The 17,759-nt window shown below is 66.2% G+C and overlaps 1 protein-coding gene across 1 annotated transcript; it reads right to left on the bottom strand.

Moving 5' to 3' along the window:
- Nucleotides 1–1,471: 1,471 nt before the first annotated feature.
- On the bottom strand, nt 1,472–15,783 carry HPX (hemopexin). The gene is made up of 9 exons (XM_078851832.1): nt 15,537–15,783; nt 9,708–9,788; nt 8,707–8,849; nt 8,065–8,218; nt 7,586–7,798; nt 6,142–6,258; nt 5,552–5,682; nt 4,622–4,766; nt 1,472–1,698 (listed from the first exon to the last, which is right to left on the bottom strand). The coding sequence occupies exons 1-9, from the start codon at nt 15,781–15,783 to the stop codon at nt 1,472–1,474; spliced, it is 1,458 nt and encodes a 485-aa protein (XP_078707958.1).
- Nucleotides 15,784–17,759: the final 1,976 nt, after the last annotated feature.

Below are 17,759 nucleotides of genomic sequence, written 5' to 3'. Positions count from 1 at the left end.
CACACAAACTCGCACACATGCAGATACATGCATGCACACGCAACTGCACACACAAACTCACGCACATGCTGTCACAGAGATTGGGGGAGTCCGGGCCCTGCACCCCCACTTCCTGCGATTCACCGTGACTCTCAGCCAGCCAGGAGAACAGAAGGTTTATTAAAGACAACAGGAACACAGTCCAGACCAGAGCTTGCAGGCAAAAACAGGACCCCTTAGTCAGGCCCTTCTAGGGGGCAGGGAGATTAGACCCCAGCTCTGGGGGCTCCCTCCTCTTCCCCAGCCCACTCCAGCCTCCCCCCAGCTCCTCCTCCAGCCTTTGTCCAGCTTCCCAAGCAAAAGGTGTCACCTGGACCCAACCCCCCCCCCCCAGCTCAGGTGACAGGCTCAGATATTGTCCCTCCAGTGACACCCCCCTTCTATCCCATCCCCATTGCAGACAGTCCCAGTAAAACCCCCCTGCGACACCCCCAGGTCAATCCGCCCCACTCAGTCCCTGCTGCGTCACACATGCAAACTCGCACACATGCAAACACGCACATACACGCCTATGCAAATACACGCACATGCAAACGCACACAAACATGCACGCATGTGCAAATGCACACGAACATGTAAACTTGCACACATGCATATACACACATACACAAATGGACGCACATGAAAACACGCACACACACGTAAGAAGGGTCTGAATGAACTCTCCCCTGACAGCTGGCTGGGCAGGGGAGAAGCTTCAGGAGCCAACCGTACTTCCGTGAACACACCTACTCAACCTACAGAGCAGCGTTGCTTTAGCTGGTGTCGGGTCACAGATCACTTTAGTACCGAATGCAGGAGTATGAAATGCTGTTATCAATGTCGTTGATTTATTGTATGAGTAAAGGGGGGCAGAACTGTGCTTAACCTGTCCCAAATGAGGGGGTCACCCTCAGCTGGAAGGACCTCGTTAAGCCAGGGACTCGAAAGCCAGAGCCCGGTGACAGTAAGAGGGATGGGGACAAGGGTTCCAGCTACGAGGTGCGCCCAGTCCATGGTCTGGTTTAACCTGTTTCTCCCCGCGGTTCAAAGACGCAGCTAAATAAGCTTTATTAGGAGCCTGTTTGTTATTGTAAAGGTTCAAAGGGAGCTGAGGCCGGTTGTGGTGGGGCATGTTTCTGCCCAGTCTGCTCAGCGCTAAAAATCATGAAGAGACAGGCCGGCAGAGGTCACAGCAGAGAGGCGACTGGCAGGTAACCAGTGGAACAAGTGGCTGGTGAGGGAGCCAGCCAGAGCAAGTGCCCAGATGGCAGAGCAAGCCAGGTGCCATCTTCCCCGGGTGGGAGGGGAACTCTGAGCCCCGGGGCCTCACTGGCCCAGGACACCCCCTGTGCGTGGGGTGGGTGGAGGGAGACGGGAGGGGCACAGTAAAGGAACCGGGGGGCGGCTGGAAGGTCCCACTCGCCCCCAGGGGTCAGGCAGCGGTGCCCCATCAGTGGGGGCACCCAAAGAGGACGGCCGTCACGTTCTGGGGGGGGGAGGGCTTGGGGCTGGCCGTGAGCTCGGCCACGCTGGCGTAGCGGTGGAAGGTAGCACCGTGGAAGAGGTGCACCCCGTCCGCATTGCACATGGCGCTGTCCACCTGGGCGTGGGGGATGGGCCCCTCCAGCCTCTCGCTCCGCGGGCTCAGGTTCAGATCCACCCGCCTCAGGGAGTTTCCTGCAGGGCAGAGAGGAGCCGTCAGAGCCCCCGGCCCAGCCCGCACGCCCCTCCCCCGGCCCAGCCAGTGCACCCCTCCCCCGGCCACGTGAACAGAGCCCCCGGCCCAGCCAGTGCACACCTCCCCCAGCCACGTGAACAGAGCCCCCGGCCCAGCCCCGCACGCCCCTCCCCCGGCCCAGCCAGTGCACCCCTCCCCCGGCCACGTGAACAGAGCCCCCGGCCCAGCCCGCACGCCCCTCCCCCGGCCCAGCCAGTGCACCCCTCCCCCGGCCACGTGAACAGAGCCCCCGGCCCAGCCAGTGCACCCCTCCCCCGGCCACGTGAACAGAGCCCCCGGCCCAGCCCGCACACCCCTCCCCCGGCCCAGCCAGTGCACCCCTCCCCCGGCCACGTGAACAGAGCCCCCGGCCCAGCCCGCACGCCCCTCCCCCGGCCCAGCCAGTGCACCCCTCCCCCGGCCACGTGAACAGAGCCCCCGGCCCAGCCAGTGCACCCCTCCCCCGGCCACGTGAACAGAGCCCCCGGCCCAGCCCCACACGCCCCTCCCCCGGCCCAGCCAGTGCACCCCTCCCCCGGCCACGTGAACAGAGCCCCCGGCCCAGCCCGCACGCCCCTCCCCCGGCCCAGCCAGTGCACCCCTCCCCCGGCCACGTGAACAGAGCCCCCGGCCCAGCCAGTGCACCCCTCCCCCGGCCACGTGAACAGAGCCCCCGGCCCAGCCCGCACGCCCCTCCCCCGGCCCAGCCAGTGCACCCCTCCCCCGGCCACGTGAACAGAGCCCCCGGCCCAGCCCCGCACGCCCCTCCCCCGGCCCAGACAGTGCACCCCTCCCCCGGCCACGTGAACAGAGCCCCCGGCCCAGCCCGCACGCCCCTCCCCCGGCCCAGCCAGTGCACCCCTCCCCCGGCCACGTGAACAGAGCCCGCGGCCCAGCCCGCACGCCCCTCCCCCGGCCCAGCCAGTGCACCCCTCCCCCGGCCACGTGAACAGAGCCCCCGGCCCAGCCAGTGCACCCCTCCCCCGGCCACGTGAACAGAGCCCCCGGGCCAGCCCGCACGCCCCTCCCCCGGCCCAGCCAGTGCACCCCTCCCCCGGCCACGTGAACAGAGCCCCCGGCCCAGCCCCGCACGCCCCTCCCCCGGCCCAGCCAGTGCACCCCTCCCCCGGCCACGTGAACAGAGCCCCCGGCCCTGCCCGCACGCCCCTCCCCCGGCCCAGCCAGTGCACCCCTCCCCCGGCCACGTGAACAGAGCCCCCGGCCCAGCCAGTGCACCCCTCCCCCAGCCACGTGAACAGAGCCCCCAGCCCAGCCCCGCACGCCCCTCCCCCGGCCCAGCCAGTGCACCCCTCCCCCGGCCACGTGAACAGAGCCCCCGGCCCAGCCCGCACGCCCCTCCCCCGGCCCAGCCAGTGCACCCCTCCCCCGGCCACGTGAACAGAGCCCCCGGCCCAGCCCGCACGCCCCTCTCCCGGCCCAGCCAGTGCACCCCTCCCCCGGCCACGTGAACAGAGCCCCCGGCCCAGCCCCGCACGCCCCTCCCCCGGCCCAGCCAGTGCACCCCTCCCCCGGCCACGTGAACAGAGCCCCCCGGCCCAGCCCGCACGCCCCTCCCCCGGCCCAGCCAGTGCACCCCTCCCCCGGCCATGTGAACAGAGCCCCCAGCCCAGCCCCGCACGCCCCTCCCCCGGCCCAGCCAGTGCACCCCTCCCCCGGCCACGTGAACAGAGCCCCCGGCCCTGCCCGCACGCCCCTCCCCCGGCCCAGCCAGTGTACCCCTCCCCCGGCCACGTGAACAGAGCCCCCAGCCCAGCCCCGCACGCCCCTCCCCCGGCCCAGCCAGTGCACCCCTCCCCCGGCCACGTGAACAGAGCCCCCCGGCCCAGCCCGCACGCCCCTCCCCCGGCCCAGCCAGTGCACCCCTCCCCCGGCCACGTGAACAGAGCCCCCAGCCCAGCCCCGCACGCCCCTCCCCCGGCCCAGCCAGTGGACCCCTCCCCCGGCCACGTGAACAGAGCCCCCGGCCCTGCCCGCACGCCCCTCCCCCGGCCCAGCCAGTGGACCCCTCCCCCGGCCACGTGAACAGAGCCCCCGGCCCTGCCCGCACGCCCCTCCCCCGGCCCAGCCAGTGCACCCCTCCCCCGGCCACGTGAACAGAGCCCCTGGCCCTGCCCGCACGCCCCTCCCCCGGCCCAGCCAGTGCACCCCTCCCCCGGCCACGTGAACAGAGCCCCCGGGCCAGCCCGCACGCCCCTCCCCCGGCCCAGCCAGTGCACCCCTCCCCCGGCCACGTGAACAGAGCCCCCGGCCCAGCCCGCACGCCCCTCCCCCGGCCCAGCCAGTGCACCCCTCCCCCGGCCACGTGAACAGAGCCCCCGGCCCAGCCCGCACGCCCCTCCCCCGGCCCAGCCAGTGCACCCCTCCCCCGGCCACGTGAACAGAGCCCCCGGCCCAGCCCGCACGCCCCTCCCCCGGCCCAGCCAGTGCACCCCTCCCCCGGCCACGTGAACAGAGCCCCCGGCCCTGCCCGCACGCCCCTCCCCCGGCCCAGCCAGTGCACCCCTCCCCCGGCCACGTGAACAGAGCCCCCGGCCCTGCCCCGCACGCCCCTCCCCCGGCCCAGCCAGTGCACCCCTCCCCCGGCCACGTGAACAGAGCCCCCTGGCCCAGCTCCAGGCACCCCTCCCCCAGCCCAGCCCCGTGTGCCCCTCTCCTGTCCCAGCCCCACCCGCGCCTCTCACCGGCCATGTGAACAGAGCCCCCAGCCCAGCCCCACACGCCCCTCCCCTGATGATGTGAACGGAGACCCCCAGCCCAGCACTGTGCACCCCCACCCCACTTGTTCTGACCCTCTCCCCCACCCCTCCTGCTCCGACCACTAGACCTCACTGCCCTTCTCGCCAGGCCGTGCCCGGCCCACACCTTTGATGACGAAGAGCTCAGCGGAGTGGGGGCAGGTGAAGGTGGCGTCTGCCCCTGTGATGCCCAGCTCCTCCTCCAAGCCCCGGGGGTAGCCCTGCACCAGCGTGTAGCCCTGGCCCACCCGGTAGATGTAGACCTTGGAGCCCTGCAAGGCACACGCAGACCGGTGGGGTGGGGGTGGGGGACAGACACCCAGCCCCCGCCCTGCCCTGGGGGGTCAGACACCCAGCCCCCACCCTGCCCTGGGGGGGACACAGACACCCCAACCTCCACCCTGCCCTGGGGGACACAGACACCCAGCCCCCACCCTGCCCTGGGGGGGACACAGACACCCCAACCTCCACCCTGCCCTGGGGGACACAGACACCCCAGGCCTCGCCCTGCCCTGGGGGGGGACACAGACACCCAGCCCCCGCCCTGCCCTGAGGGGGACACAGACACCCAGCCCCCGCCCTGCCCTGGTGGGGGGTCAGACACCCCAGCCCCCAACCTGCCCCGGAGAGGACACAGACATCCAGCCCCCACCCTGTCCTGGGGGGGACACAGACAGCCAGCCCCCACCCTGCCCTGGGGGGGACACAGACACCCCAACCTCCACCCTGCCCTGGGGGGACACAGACACCCCAGCCCTCGCCCTGTTCTGGGGGGACACAGACAGCCAGCCCCCACCCTGCCCTTGGGGGGGCACAGACACCCCAGCCCCTGCCCTGCCCTGGTGGGGGGTCAGACACCCCAGCCCCCACCCTGCCCTGGGGGGACACAGACACCCCAACCTCCACCCTGCCCTGGGGGGACACAGACACCCCAGCCCCCCCGCCCTGCCCTGGGGGGACACAGACACCCCAGCCAAGCAGGCCCTGAGCTGGACGCCCTGTTGTGAGTTGTCCACACAGCTGGGCTTGGCCAGAAGACGCCCCCCTCCCCCCGTACCTGGATCAGGTAGAGCTTCTTGTCCCAGCTGAAGGCGCTGTCCACCGGCCCGGCCAGCTCCTGCCACGTGTGGTTGAGAGGCCACGAGTGCCAGCCGTCCCGCTTGGAGTCCAGGCGGAAGTACTGCCCCCCTAGGCCGGGCGAGAACACTCCGCTCGGCATCACTGCTCTGGGGAGGGGGGCTGCTGGGCGTGCTCTCCGGACCATGGCCGGGACGTCCCGGTCACACCTGGAACCAGCAGCCGAGGGGAAGGGGTTTGCCCGCCAGACAAGGGGGGCCTATGGGGAGCGGTGCGGCTCCAGGTCTCTGGGGAGTGTCCAGACAAGGGGGGGTCAATGGGGAGCGGTGGGGCTCTGGGGACTGTCCGGACAAGAGGGGTCGATGGGGAGCGATGGGGCTCCAGGAGCTCCAGCCAGGGGGCTGCAGGGCACCAGACAAGTTCTCCCTCCACAGGCACAGTGGCCCCTCGAGGCCCGAGCAGGCTGGAGCCGTCCTCAGGGTTGGGGCCGGGCTGTGGGGACCCCGGAGGGGGGCCAAGGCAGCAGGTTGGGGACCCCTCTGCCTCCCGGCGCAGCTGCTCCCCACTCACCCCGGAAGGCGTAGGTGCGGTTGGCATCGTCCGTGGTGAAGGCCTGGAAGGCGAGGCCGCTGCAGCGGTCCCGGATGGCCATGGCGGTGGCGTTTCTGCGGGCCTCGTGCCCGTGACCTGCACCCGTCGGCAGGGGAGAGAAGGGTCAGGTACACGGCAGGGGGGTGAGATGTCACAGGTGGGTCGGGGGCTGTTGGGGGTCCCAAGTTGGCTGGGGGGAACAGGGGATATCAAGGTCACAGGATGGCCAGTGGGTCTGGGGTGTTTTGGTGGCGGGCTCACAGGGCCAGGCTGTGTCAGGGGAGCCCGGGACACACTGGGGTCATGGGGCAGCTGGTGGGGGTCCAAGGAGGTTGGGGTCTATGATGAAGTGGGAATGTTCTTAATGTTTTCTCGGAATACTGTGTGTGTGCCTCAGTTTCCCCTAGGCAGTTCTTAATTCTCTAGGTGGTGGGATCAGGGTGTGTGATTGTTGCAGAGCCCGAGAGGGCAGGTGTGATGCCCTCTGCACAGAGAATGGCCGACACCCTGTCTCCTGATGGCCTGGGCCCCTCCTCTGCAAAGTTGCCCACTGAAGGGGCTGGAGAACAAAGAGATCAGGTGGCCTCCTGGCCCGGGAGAGAGAGAAAGGCCAGAGAAGGGGCTGGAGAACAAAGGGATCAGGTGGCCTCCTGGCCTGGGAGAGAGAAAAAGGCCAGAGAAGGGGCGGGGGAGTTTCAGTTTGGAGCTGGCTGGGGAAACGAGGCCCAGTTGGGGCTCTGGGCTCCCTGTCCCCCAAGACAGTCCTGACTGAGGGGTCCTGGTCTCTGTACCCACAAGCTCTGGTTTGGACCATGTTCCTGGCGTCTAATAAACCTTCTGTGTTACTGGCTGGCTGAGAGTCCCGGGGAATCGCAGGAAGTGGGGGGTGCGGGGCTCTGACTCCCCATCACTCGGTGACAGGGTCATAGGTTGGCCAGGGGGTATTGCAGGGGCTGTTGGGGGATGGGAGTATTATAGGGGGACAGGGGGTCAGAGTCACAGAGTGGCCAGGGGAGTTGGGGGTTGTGATCCTGGTGAGGCCAGGGATATTGAGGGGCAGCCACAATATCACGGGCGGGGGCCATTGGGGGTATCACGGGGGGGGGGCTGCTGGGAGGATCATGATGGGATATCGCAGGGGGGCTGTAGCCGGGGGTATCATGGGAGGAGCAGCCGGGGGGAATCAGGGGAGCTGTGGCAGGGGCTATCGTGGTGGGGCAGCGGGGGGAATCAGGGGAGCGGTGGCAGGGGGCATCGCGGGGGGCAGCGAGGGGGGCAGCGGTGGGAATCAGGTGAGCGGTGGGGGGGGCAGCGGGGGGAATCAGGGGAGCTGTGGCAGGGGCATCGCGGGGGGGGGCAGCGGGGGGAATCAGGGGAGCGGTGGGGGGGCATCGCGGGGGCAGCCGGGGTACCGCGATCTCACCCCTCCCGGGGCAGGCCATGAAGTAGTCGCGGGCGTCGTGGGGGTAGCCGGGGGGCACCTGGCCCGTGGCCGGCTGGAAGCGCAGGAAGAGGACACGCTGGAAGCAGTAGTAACGCTCCAGCCAGCGCACGGCCGCCGAGCAGCTGCTGACCGAGGGCCACGAGCGACGCTTCAGCACCCCCAGGCCCAGGTCATAGAAGAAGACCTCACCCCCTGCAGGGAGAGAGACACGGCCCGGGTCAGCGCCCGCCCAGCCCCGGACCCCCCCACGGCCTGGGTCAGCGCCCGCCCAGCCCCGGACCCCCCCACGGCCCGGGTCAGCTCCCGCCCTCCTCCCGGACCCCCCCACGGCCCGGGTCAGCGCCTGCCCAGCCCCCCAGCCACCCACATGGCTTGCACAGCTCCCCTCTAACCAAGACCCCTACACAACACCTTCCCTGAGCCTGCCCCACCTGCCCTCCCCCAGCCTGGCCCCGTACCCTTGAAGAAGAGAAGGCTCTCGGCCGTGCAATCCTCGGGGTGACACTCCACGGCGCTGTCCAGGTCCCCAGGCACCCCCTTGAACTCGTCCCCGATGAGCCGGGGGTAGCCGGGCCGCAGCCGGCCCCCCGCATACGCCCAGACCCGCATGCCCTGTGGGCACACACACCTCAGCTGGACCATGGGGCTTTACGGAGACGGGCCCGGCCTGGCACCTGAGCCGGTAGGACCCCAGGATCCCGGGTACCGGCCTTTCCCGACAGCTACTCTGCCCCCAGCCCACTTGCACCTCAGCCCCACTGAGCCCCCACCCGGTCCCTGCAGCCCAGACCCCCCCCTGCCCCCCGAGGCCCCCTGCAACACAGCCCCCCACTGAGGGGGAGGGATAGCTCAGTGGTTTGAGCATTGGCCTCCTAAACCCAGGGTTGTGAGTTCAATCCTTGAGGGGGCTATTTAGGGATCTGGGGCAAAAATTGGGGATTGGTCCTGCTTTGAGCAGGGGGTTGGACTAGATGACCTCCTGAGGTCGCTTCCAACCCTGATATTCTATGATTCTATGAGCCCCCACCCCACCCCCTGCAGCCCAGCCCCCCCACTGAGCCCCCACCCCACACTGAGCCCTGCCCGGCACCCCCCAGCACCTGGAAGAGGTAGACGCTGTCGTGCACACCGGGGGCCTCCTTGTGGTGGATGCGCAGCGCAGCGTCCACGGGGCCCTGGATCTCAGGCCAGGTGGCGTTGATGAGCTGGGCCGGGCCGTGGAAGCCCTTCCAGACGTGGTCACCTGCCGGGCGAGGCCAAGGGAGCCTGAGCAGGGCAGGGCTGGGCCCCGGAGCACGATGGGAAGTGGGGAGGGTGACGAAGTGAGAACGTTCTTAATGTCTTCTCTGAACACAGTGTGTGCCTCAGTTTCCCCATATGTTACTCAAGTACTGAGGTGGTGGGACAGGGTGTGTTATCATTGCAGAGACCCCCAGAGGGCAGGTGTGGCTGCTGATGGGCTGCGGAGAACAGCGAACACTCGGCAGCCTGGCAACTGCTGACCAGGCCCCCTCCTCCGCAAGGAGCAGCCGGGGGTGTTGGTGCACCTGGGGTGACCTGCTGGACTGGGGAAAGGGACAAAGGACGGAGGACGGCAATGGGCGTGATGGGGGCTGGGCAGCTGGAAGCGAGTCATTCTCCTGGTTGGGGACTCAGGGGCGAGGGCCCAGGGCTCTGCCCCCCACCAGATGGACTTTGCTGAGGGTCCCCGATCCCGGTGCTACCAAGCTCTGTTCTACGCTGGGTTCCCGACGATAATAACCCGTCTGTGCCACACGCGGGCTGGGAGTCACGGCTGGCTGCGGCGTGGGGGGCAGGGCCCTTTGGGGGTGAGGCTCCCCAGGGGTCCCCCCCAGGGGGACTCGCTGCAGGGAGCTCATGGGGTGACCAGGGGGCTGAACGCTCCGAGGCCAGACTCAGGAGGCCCCAAAGCAGAGCAGGGTCCTTGCCCTGGGACAGGTGCCCTGAGGGCAGACGCTGCCCAGAGTCCTGCCTGGTGTCACTCAGAGCAGGGCCAGCGCCCCCAGCCTGGGCGCCCGGGACAGCCTGTGATGGACGCCCCTTTCCTTCCCCTGCCCCAGCGAGCCAGAGGCCCCCGTACCTCTGAAGAAGAGCATCACGCCGTGCTCGTCCAGTGTGACGGCGTCAAAGCCCCCCTCGTCCGCACACCGGCTTGCCACCTCTGGGGAGGAGAGTACAGTGCAGTCCAGCAAAGGGAGCTGGGGGGAAGCCCCCCATCCTGTCCCCCAGGAACTACCCGACCTCCTCCCACCACATTCACTGACCAGACCTGCCTCCACCCCGCCCCTGCTGCCACATCCCCAGGAACCAACCCTCCCTCTCCACCATGAGAATGTGGGAATTTTCCGAGTGTTTTGTACAACAACAGTGTGTGCCTCAGTTTCCCTGTGTGCTGCACGGTTACCTGGGGTTTGGGAGGAAAAGGTGGCTTTTGTAGAGACCCAGAGATCCAGGTGGGATGGTGTGACGAAGTAGGACTGTTCTTAATGTTTCCTCTGAATAGTGTGGGGGTGCCTCAGTTTCCCCTATGAAGTTCTTAAGTATCTAGGTGATGCGATAAGGGTGTATGATCATTGCAGAGCCCTAGAGGGCAGGGGTGTGCAGGGGTCTGGACACGGAGAATGGTCCACACCCTGTTTCCTGGCAACTGATGGCCTGGGCCCTTCCCCCCTGCAAGGTGAGAACTAAAGGGTTGGAGAACAAAGGAATCCGGTGCCCTCCTGGCCCGGGAAAGGGACAAAGTCCAGAGGAGGAGGGGCTGGAGAGAGTTTCAGTTTGGGGCTGGCTGGGACATGGAGTGAAGGGCAGATGTGGTTGTCTGGCTCACTGCCCCCCAAAATGGACCCAGCTGAGGGGTCCTGTTCTCTGCACCTGCAAGCTCTGTTTTAGACCATGTTCCTGTCGTCTAAAAAACCTTCTGTTTTACTGGCTGGCTGAGAGTCACGTCTGACTGCGAAGTTGGGGAGCAGGACCCTCTGGCTTCCCCAGGACCCCGCCTGAGCAGACTTGCTGGGGGAAGCGCACAGAGGGGCAGAGGAGGCTGAATGCTCCGAGGTCAGACCCAGGAAGGTGGAGCCGGGTGAGCTGTGTGTCCTGCAGACAGGCTGCTCGCAGGAAGGCGACTGCCCCAGAGTCCTGACTGGCTTCATGGGGAGCAGCTCCAGAGCATCGCCCAGGGACTCCGTGACAACTGGTGGCAGCGGTGGGATGTACTGCACCCCATGGACGGCGCTTCCTGCAGTAAGTGACGGGGGAGCAGTAAAACGAAGGGGGATTGACGGGGACCAGGCCTGCTGAAGATTCAAAGAGAGACGGTTTCAGGGGGCGGTTAACCCCTGGGAGTGTGTGACCAGAGAGAAGGACTTTTGCAGTAACAGGGTCCCCTGGGGGATTGCAGCGAGCGGTCCCAGGGGCAGAGGAGTCTGCAGCTCGACCCTGGCAAAGAGGGGGTGACCTCGAGAAGGGCTGGCACACTAGGGGTTCTCCCTGGAGACCGTGGGGAGCTGAGAGCGCACAGGCCTGTGAGTCCACAACAACTTGGGAAGAGCGGAGTGATGGCCTGTCACCGTCTCCTTAAGAAGGACATCGTAACCCTGTGCAGAAAGAGAGGGTTGCGCATTGGGAAGTTCACCAAAGCAGAGTTAATCGTGCAGCTGGAGGAGGATGACCGCTGTAAGGAACAGATTCCTGACCCTCAATGGGGCTATAGCAGGATCTGGGAGCAGCGGAAGTGGTAGCCAGGCATCGCCAAGACTCCTGTCCCCGACCAGACGGGGGTCTTCACGATCGGGTTCCCCATCGGGGGATCGAGACGGACGGGATTGGAGCTGAGTCCGAGAGAGCAAGAGGACGGTGAGAGACAGCAAGAGCCCGAGAAAGAGCTGCAGAAGCTGCAGCAGCATGAACTGGCGGTGGGGGAGCGGAGAGGCCTAGGGGACCTCCCCGGGGTGAGTGGGGATAGACCCCGGGGGGCCAGTTCCGCAGGGAACCTCGAGACTAAATTGCTGCCCCTGGTTAAGGGGTGGGGGATGTGGATGCCACCTCACTGCCTTTGAGCAGGCTGGCGATTTGAACCAGGGGGACCCTGCGGAAAAGCCCCGGTGTCTAGCTCCCTTGCTGGGTCCCAAGGCCACAGACTCCGTCAGCCAGATGGGTGGGGAGGTGGACAGGCTCCCACTCCTGACCCCAACCTATATGTCTGGGTGGAGTTTCCTGGGGCCAGGCCCTTGGACCCCCAGTGGGAGCGAAAGGTGATGGTCAATGGGGAGACATTCCTGGGGTGGCGAGATCCTGGCACAGAGAGAACTGGTGTCAGACCCTGGGTGGTGCAGCCTCAGATGCTGAGGGGCTGGGTGAGCTGGGTAAGGGTCCCAGGGACGAAGCCCCTCGCCCTGCCTATGGCCCAGATCCCTGTGCAGACCCAGGAGGGGTGGGGCTGGCTGGTCATTGGGGTTCTCCGGGATATCGGCTGCGAGACCCTGTTGTGGGGTGACTGTGTCTCTTTGGGACAGGATCCAGGCCCTACTCCTGTAACTGCCGAGGGTTTGAATTTGAATCCAGGGAACCAATCGGCGGAGAGGGAAATGGTCAGTGAAAATGCAGATGACCTGGCTGGCAGCAGGGAGGAGCTGCTTGGCTCAGGCTACCTGCCTGCCTGTAACCAGCCCCCTGGGGCTGGGTGGGACAGAGAGATGCTCCCCGCCCCCTTGCACACTGGAGGGGGGCTCACGCTGGCTCTGATGCTGTGAGGAAAGCAGGGAGCTCGCTGCCTACCCCACTGGGACAGCAAGGGCAGCGCTGAGCACAGTGGGAGCGGAGACCCCAGCTGAGTGCGGGGAGACACAGGCAGGACAGGGGATCTGTGGGGAGTGGTAAGGTGCTTGGTAAGGGAAGTTTGGATGAGCCTAGGCAGCCTTGTGAGCTGATGGCTTTGTCTAGTCAGCAGGGTGGGAAGGTGAGGAAAGTGGCAGATGAGTGTCCCTGGACCTTACCTGTTAGCTGGGTGGAGAATTGGGACAGTGAAGGAAACGTGCCTGTGTCTGTCAGGGGTATTGACTTGCCTATGGAGGGAGCTACCCTGGTCTCCAAGCAGTTGTCTGTGACCAGCCCTGTGTGCTGGGACCAGGGGAATGAGATCCCAAGCTGGGTGTCTGGGAAAGGAGAAGGTGTGTCTGGCTCTTCTTTGTCTGTGGAGCAGACAGAAGGGGCCTTTCAGCCTGTGACGGTTGAGGGTCGTGCAGTTGTCTCAGAATTGGTTCTGGATTCAGCTAAAGCCCAGGAAGGGAAGGGTCCTAAGTTTGTGTCTGCTCGGGAGAATGGCCCTGTAACTAGGGTCGCAGTTAGACAATTCTGGTGCTTATATTTTGCCTGTTGCTAGTGTGTTGTTGGAAAGGATGTAGCAACTCTGTCTAATCAGGGTGAGATCCTAGCCAGGGCACAAGGAGAGCGGGAAGGTGTGTGATTGTGTTACCTACTGAGGGTGTGGAAACCTGTAGCAAGAAGGAAAAGCTTCCTGAACTTGTGTGTGGCAAAGGGAAGGAGACTGCTTCTAACCTTTTATCTAGGAAGTCTGTCAGTTTGCCTGAAAGGGGATTGTGTAGGAATCCGCCTGATGGGCCAGAGGTGATTCTGGATGTAAGGGAGACCCAGAAAGAGTCTGTTGTTGCTCAGGAAAGTGTTCCTCTGGAGCAAGCCCTAGGTAAAGAGGGTAAGAGCAGAATTTCTGGGAGGGGTGAATTGTTGCATAGAAAAGCCCTCGGGAAAGGAATCCTCATGGAGTCTTTGCAAGCAGTTTACTGCCACTGAAGGGTGTGAAAGTGATTTAATCAAGAAAGTTTCAGTTCTTAACAGCCAGAAATTTTCTGTTGTGAATGGATCCACTGACTGTCCTGTTGAAAGACCCAGTGTGGAGAGCTTTGAGAAGGTCTCAGATGAAGTGAAAGCTGTTAAGAAAGTTAAACAGTCCTATAACCAAGTGGCTGTGTTTGGCCAGCTTGTTGGGGAGAAGACCCAATCCCAGTTTGACGCCCTGGGGTTTTGGGGTGGCCAAAGGGCAGGGGCTGCATAAACCTTCCCACATGCGGCCTGCGAGTGCTATCGACAACCCCCAACCTAAGGGAGGGCGTGAAACTGGAAGGGCCTGGTGTAACTCCTACCAAGGAATGGGAGAGATGCTGGGGCATCCATGGGAACGTTGGTGGCTTCAAACTTCCCCAGGTCACCGGCTAATGTGACCCCGCTCAGTTCGATCTCAGAGGGGGGAGAGATGTGACGAAGTGGGACTGTTCTTAATGTTTCCTCTGAATACTGTGGGGGTGCCTCAGTTTCCCCTATGAAGTTCTTAAGTATCTAGGTGGTGCGATAAGGGTGTATGATCATTGCAGAGCCCTAGAGGGCAGGTGTGTGCAGGGGTCTGGACACAGAGAATGGCCGACACCCTGTTTCCTGGCAACTGATGGCCTGGGCCCTTCCCCCCTGCAAGGTGAGAGCTAAAGGGTTGGAGAACAAAGGAATCCAGTGACCTCTTGGCCCGAGAAAGGAACAAAGCCCAGAGGAGGAGGGGCTGGAGAGAGTCAGTTTGGGGCTGGCTGGGACGTGGAGTGAAGTGCAGACGTGGTTGTCTGGCTCACTGCCCCCCAAAATGGACCCAGCTGAGGGGTCCCGTTCTCTGCACCTACAAGCTCTGTGTTAGACCATGTTCCTGTCGTCTAATAAACCCTCTGTTTTCCTGGCTGGCTGAGAGTCACGTCTGACTGCGGAGTTGGGGTACAGGACCCTCTGGCTTCCCCAGGACCCCACCTGGGGGGACTCGCTGTGGGAAGCGCACGGAGGGCAGAGGAGGCTGAATGCTCCGAGGTCAGACCCAGGAAGGTGGAAGCCGGGTGAGCTGTGTGTCCCCTGCAGACAGGCTGCTCCCAGAAAGGAGACTGCCCCAGAGTCCTGCCTGGCTTCATGGGGAGCCGTTCCAGAGCATCGCCCGGGGACTCCGTGACAGAGGGGCACCTGAGCCCAGACACCAGCCCAGGCCTCGGGTTCCTAGCAACTGACAACCCCCCCCCTTGCGCCCCCTTGCGGACCAGCTGGAGGACAAGGGCCAGGTGACCAGGTTTGCCCAGGAACTGGAACAAAGCTCGGAGGAGGGACTGGGGGTAGTGATGCGGGGGCGGCTGGACACATGTTCCTGGACAGGGATTACAGAGGGGCCGGTGGGCTCTGGGCTCTGATCCGACCCGGCTGGCCCAGGCTCTAACTCTCTGCGCTGGGTCCAGACCCCCAGGCACCCCCCTGCTGTTACCCGCTGGCTGAGTCACTGCAGAGTGAGGCAGGGGAGTGCCTGGCTCCCTTGGGGTACAAGTCTCCCACGGGGGTCCCACCCAGGGAGCTCCCAGCGTGAGGTGGGAGCTGGGGGCTCCGAGGGTCGGTCCCAGGAGGGGGGGAGCCGAGGGGCTGACCACGGGGAGTGTGACCCGGAGGGGGCTGACGCCTGCAGGGGGCCTGCCAGGGACTGTCCGGAAAGCAGGCGAGGGATCTGGGCTGGGGGATCCCTGACACACACACCCCGCTGCATCCCGACCCCCCGGCCGCAGGCTGCCCCCCGGCTGCGTCTCACCTGTGTCGTTGAGGTGGGTCCCAGCCCCATGGTGGAACCGCAGTCCGGCCTCCCCCGGTTTGCCAGGGCTGTTGTGGAGAGAAGGCAGTGTGGGTCCCGGTACCCTGAGGTCTCCTCCCCAGCTGGATCCTCTCCTTGCTGGGGCAGTGTGGGGGGCAGAGGGACCCCAGACCTCCAACAAGGGGTAGCTTTAGTCTTGGGGCCTGGGCCCTGCTGTGAGCTCCTGGGGGACGGGGCACCTGGGCGCTGGGCACCGGGTCTGGGCAGGTGTGCTCGGGACAGGTCCTGAAACACACCCACCTCTCCCGGCCTGCAGGAGCCACACCCGGGGTCTCGGCAGCTGCGTGCACGAACGCCCGCGCCCTCCTGACGTGCACCAGCGCCCGTCCCTCTCGCACCAGGGCCCGTCCCCCTCCCACATCTGTCCCTCTCGCACCAGCACCCGTCCCTCTCGCACCAGGGCCCGTCCCTCTCGCACCAGGGCCCGTCCCCCTCCCACATCTGTCCCTCTCACACCAGCACCCGTCCCTCTTGCACCAGCACCCATCCCTCTCGCACCAGCACCCGTCCCTCTCGCACCAGGGCCCGTCCCTCTCGCACCAGGGCCCATCCCTCTCGCACCAGCACCCGTCCCCCTCCCACATCTGTCCCTCTCGCACCAGCACCCGTCCCTCTCGCACCAGCGCCTGTCCCCCTCCCACATCTGTCCCTCTCGCACCAGCACCCATCCCTTTCTCACCAGCACCCATCCCTCTCGCACCAGCACCCATCCCTCTCACACCAGCACCCGTCCCTCTAGCACCAGCGCCCGTCCCTCTCGCACCAGTGCCCGTCCCCCTCCCACATCTGTCCCTCTCGCACCAGCACCCGTCCCTCTCGCACCAGCGCCCGTCCCCCTCCCACATCTGTCCCTCTCGCACCAGCACCCGTCCCTCTCGCACCAGCGCCCGTCCCCCTCCCACATCTGTCCCTCTCGCACCAGCACCCGTCCCTCTCGCACCAGCGCCCGTCCCCCTCCCACATCTGTCCCTCTCGCACCAGCACCCGTCCCTCTCGCACCAGCACCCGTCCCCCTCCCACATCTGTCCCTCTCGCACCAGCACCCGTCCCTCTCGCACCAGTGCCCGTCCCCCTCCCACATCTGTCCCTCTCACACCAGCACCCGTCCCTCTCGCACCAGCGCCCGTCCCCCTCCCACATCTGTCCCTCTCGCACCAGCACCCGTCCCTCTCGCACCAGTGCCCGTCCCTCTCACACCAGCACCCCCGCCTGCCCTTCCTCACACAAACGCTTCTGCCAGTGCCATCCCCACCTGCACACACAGCCAGGCCCTGCCCCTCGTACATGGGCCCCCCTCACACCATCCCCCCTCGCACGGGCCCTCTGGCCGCACACGCCCTCGGCCCCCTCTGCACACGTGGCAGGAGCTGTGCCCATGCCCCACGCCCCAGCTGTGCCACTCACAGGGAGTGGGCGAGCCCCAGGGCCAGCGCCCAGGCCAGGGACAGGGTGGCCACGGCACCCCGCATGCTGATCTGGCTCAGGGCTCTGGGCTGTCGCCTGCCCCTATATAGAGTGGGAGGCAGGGCCCAGAGCCCATGGCACAGCCCCCACCCCCCCAGCCCGGAGCAGCTCCAATTAACCCTGCACACGCCAGGCTCCCTGCTGCCCCGGGGACCAGCCCCACAGCCCGGAGCCGAGAGCCCCGGAGACCCCCAGAACCCAGCAGAGGCAGCCAGGTGGAATGGGGAGACTCTGCCCCCCTGGAGCCGAGCAGGGTGGGGGTTGTTCACTGTCTGCCCCAGGACTTGGCCCCCGGGGCCTTGCTGGGATGGGGTGCAGGGCTGAGCACAGGTCCACACCACCGCTGCCCCCCACCCAGGGCTGCCCCTGGGTCCCCACTGGGTAAATCCCCTGAGTGCTGGCTAGGGGCCTGGGGAGAGCTGGGGGCGGGGAGGGGGAGATGCATGGGGCAGAGGGACAGGGCGAGGGGGGGCGCTGCATGGGGGCTGCATGGGGCAGAGGGGACCGGGCCGAGGGGGCTACATGGGGCAGAGGGACAGGTGTGGGGGCTGCATGGGGCAGATGGCCGGGCTGGGGTGGGTTGCATGGGACAGAGGGACCGAGCCGGGGGGGGGGGGGGCTCCATGGGGCAGAGGGACAGGGCAAGGGGGGGTGCTGCATGGGGAAGAGGGGACCAGGCCAGGGGGTGTGTGTGCGCGCATGGGGCAAAGGCAACCGGGCCGGCAGGGCTTCATGGGGCAGAGGGACCAAGCCGGGGGGGCTGCAAGGGGCAGAGGGACAGAGCGAGGGGGGGCGCTGCATGGGGCAGAGGGGACTGGGCCGGGGGGGCTGCATGGGGCAGAGGGATGGGACGGGGGTGCTGCATGGGGCAGACGGCTAGGCCAGGGGGTACATTCCTGGCACTGTCCTGCCTGTTTCCCAGCAGCTCCCTGGGGACGCCCCGCAGGGGGGTAACCCTGGCCCCAGCTCTGTTTGCTCAGCTCAGGGCAGCGACCAAAG

The sequence above is a fragment of the Lepidochelys kempii genome, chromosome 1 (genome assembly GCF_965140285.1).
Source record: "Lepidochelys kempii isolate rLepKem1 chromosome 1, rLepKem1.hap1, whole genome shotgun sequence".
Classification (NCBI taxonomy): domain Eukaryota; kingdom Metazoa; phylum Chordata; order Testudines; family Cheloniidae; genus Lepidochelys; species Lepidochelys kempii.
Note: the sequence above shows the minus strand (reverse complement) of the source record. Positions and strands in the feature narration are given on the sequence as shown.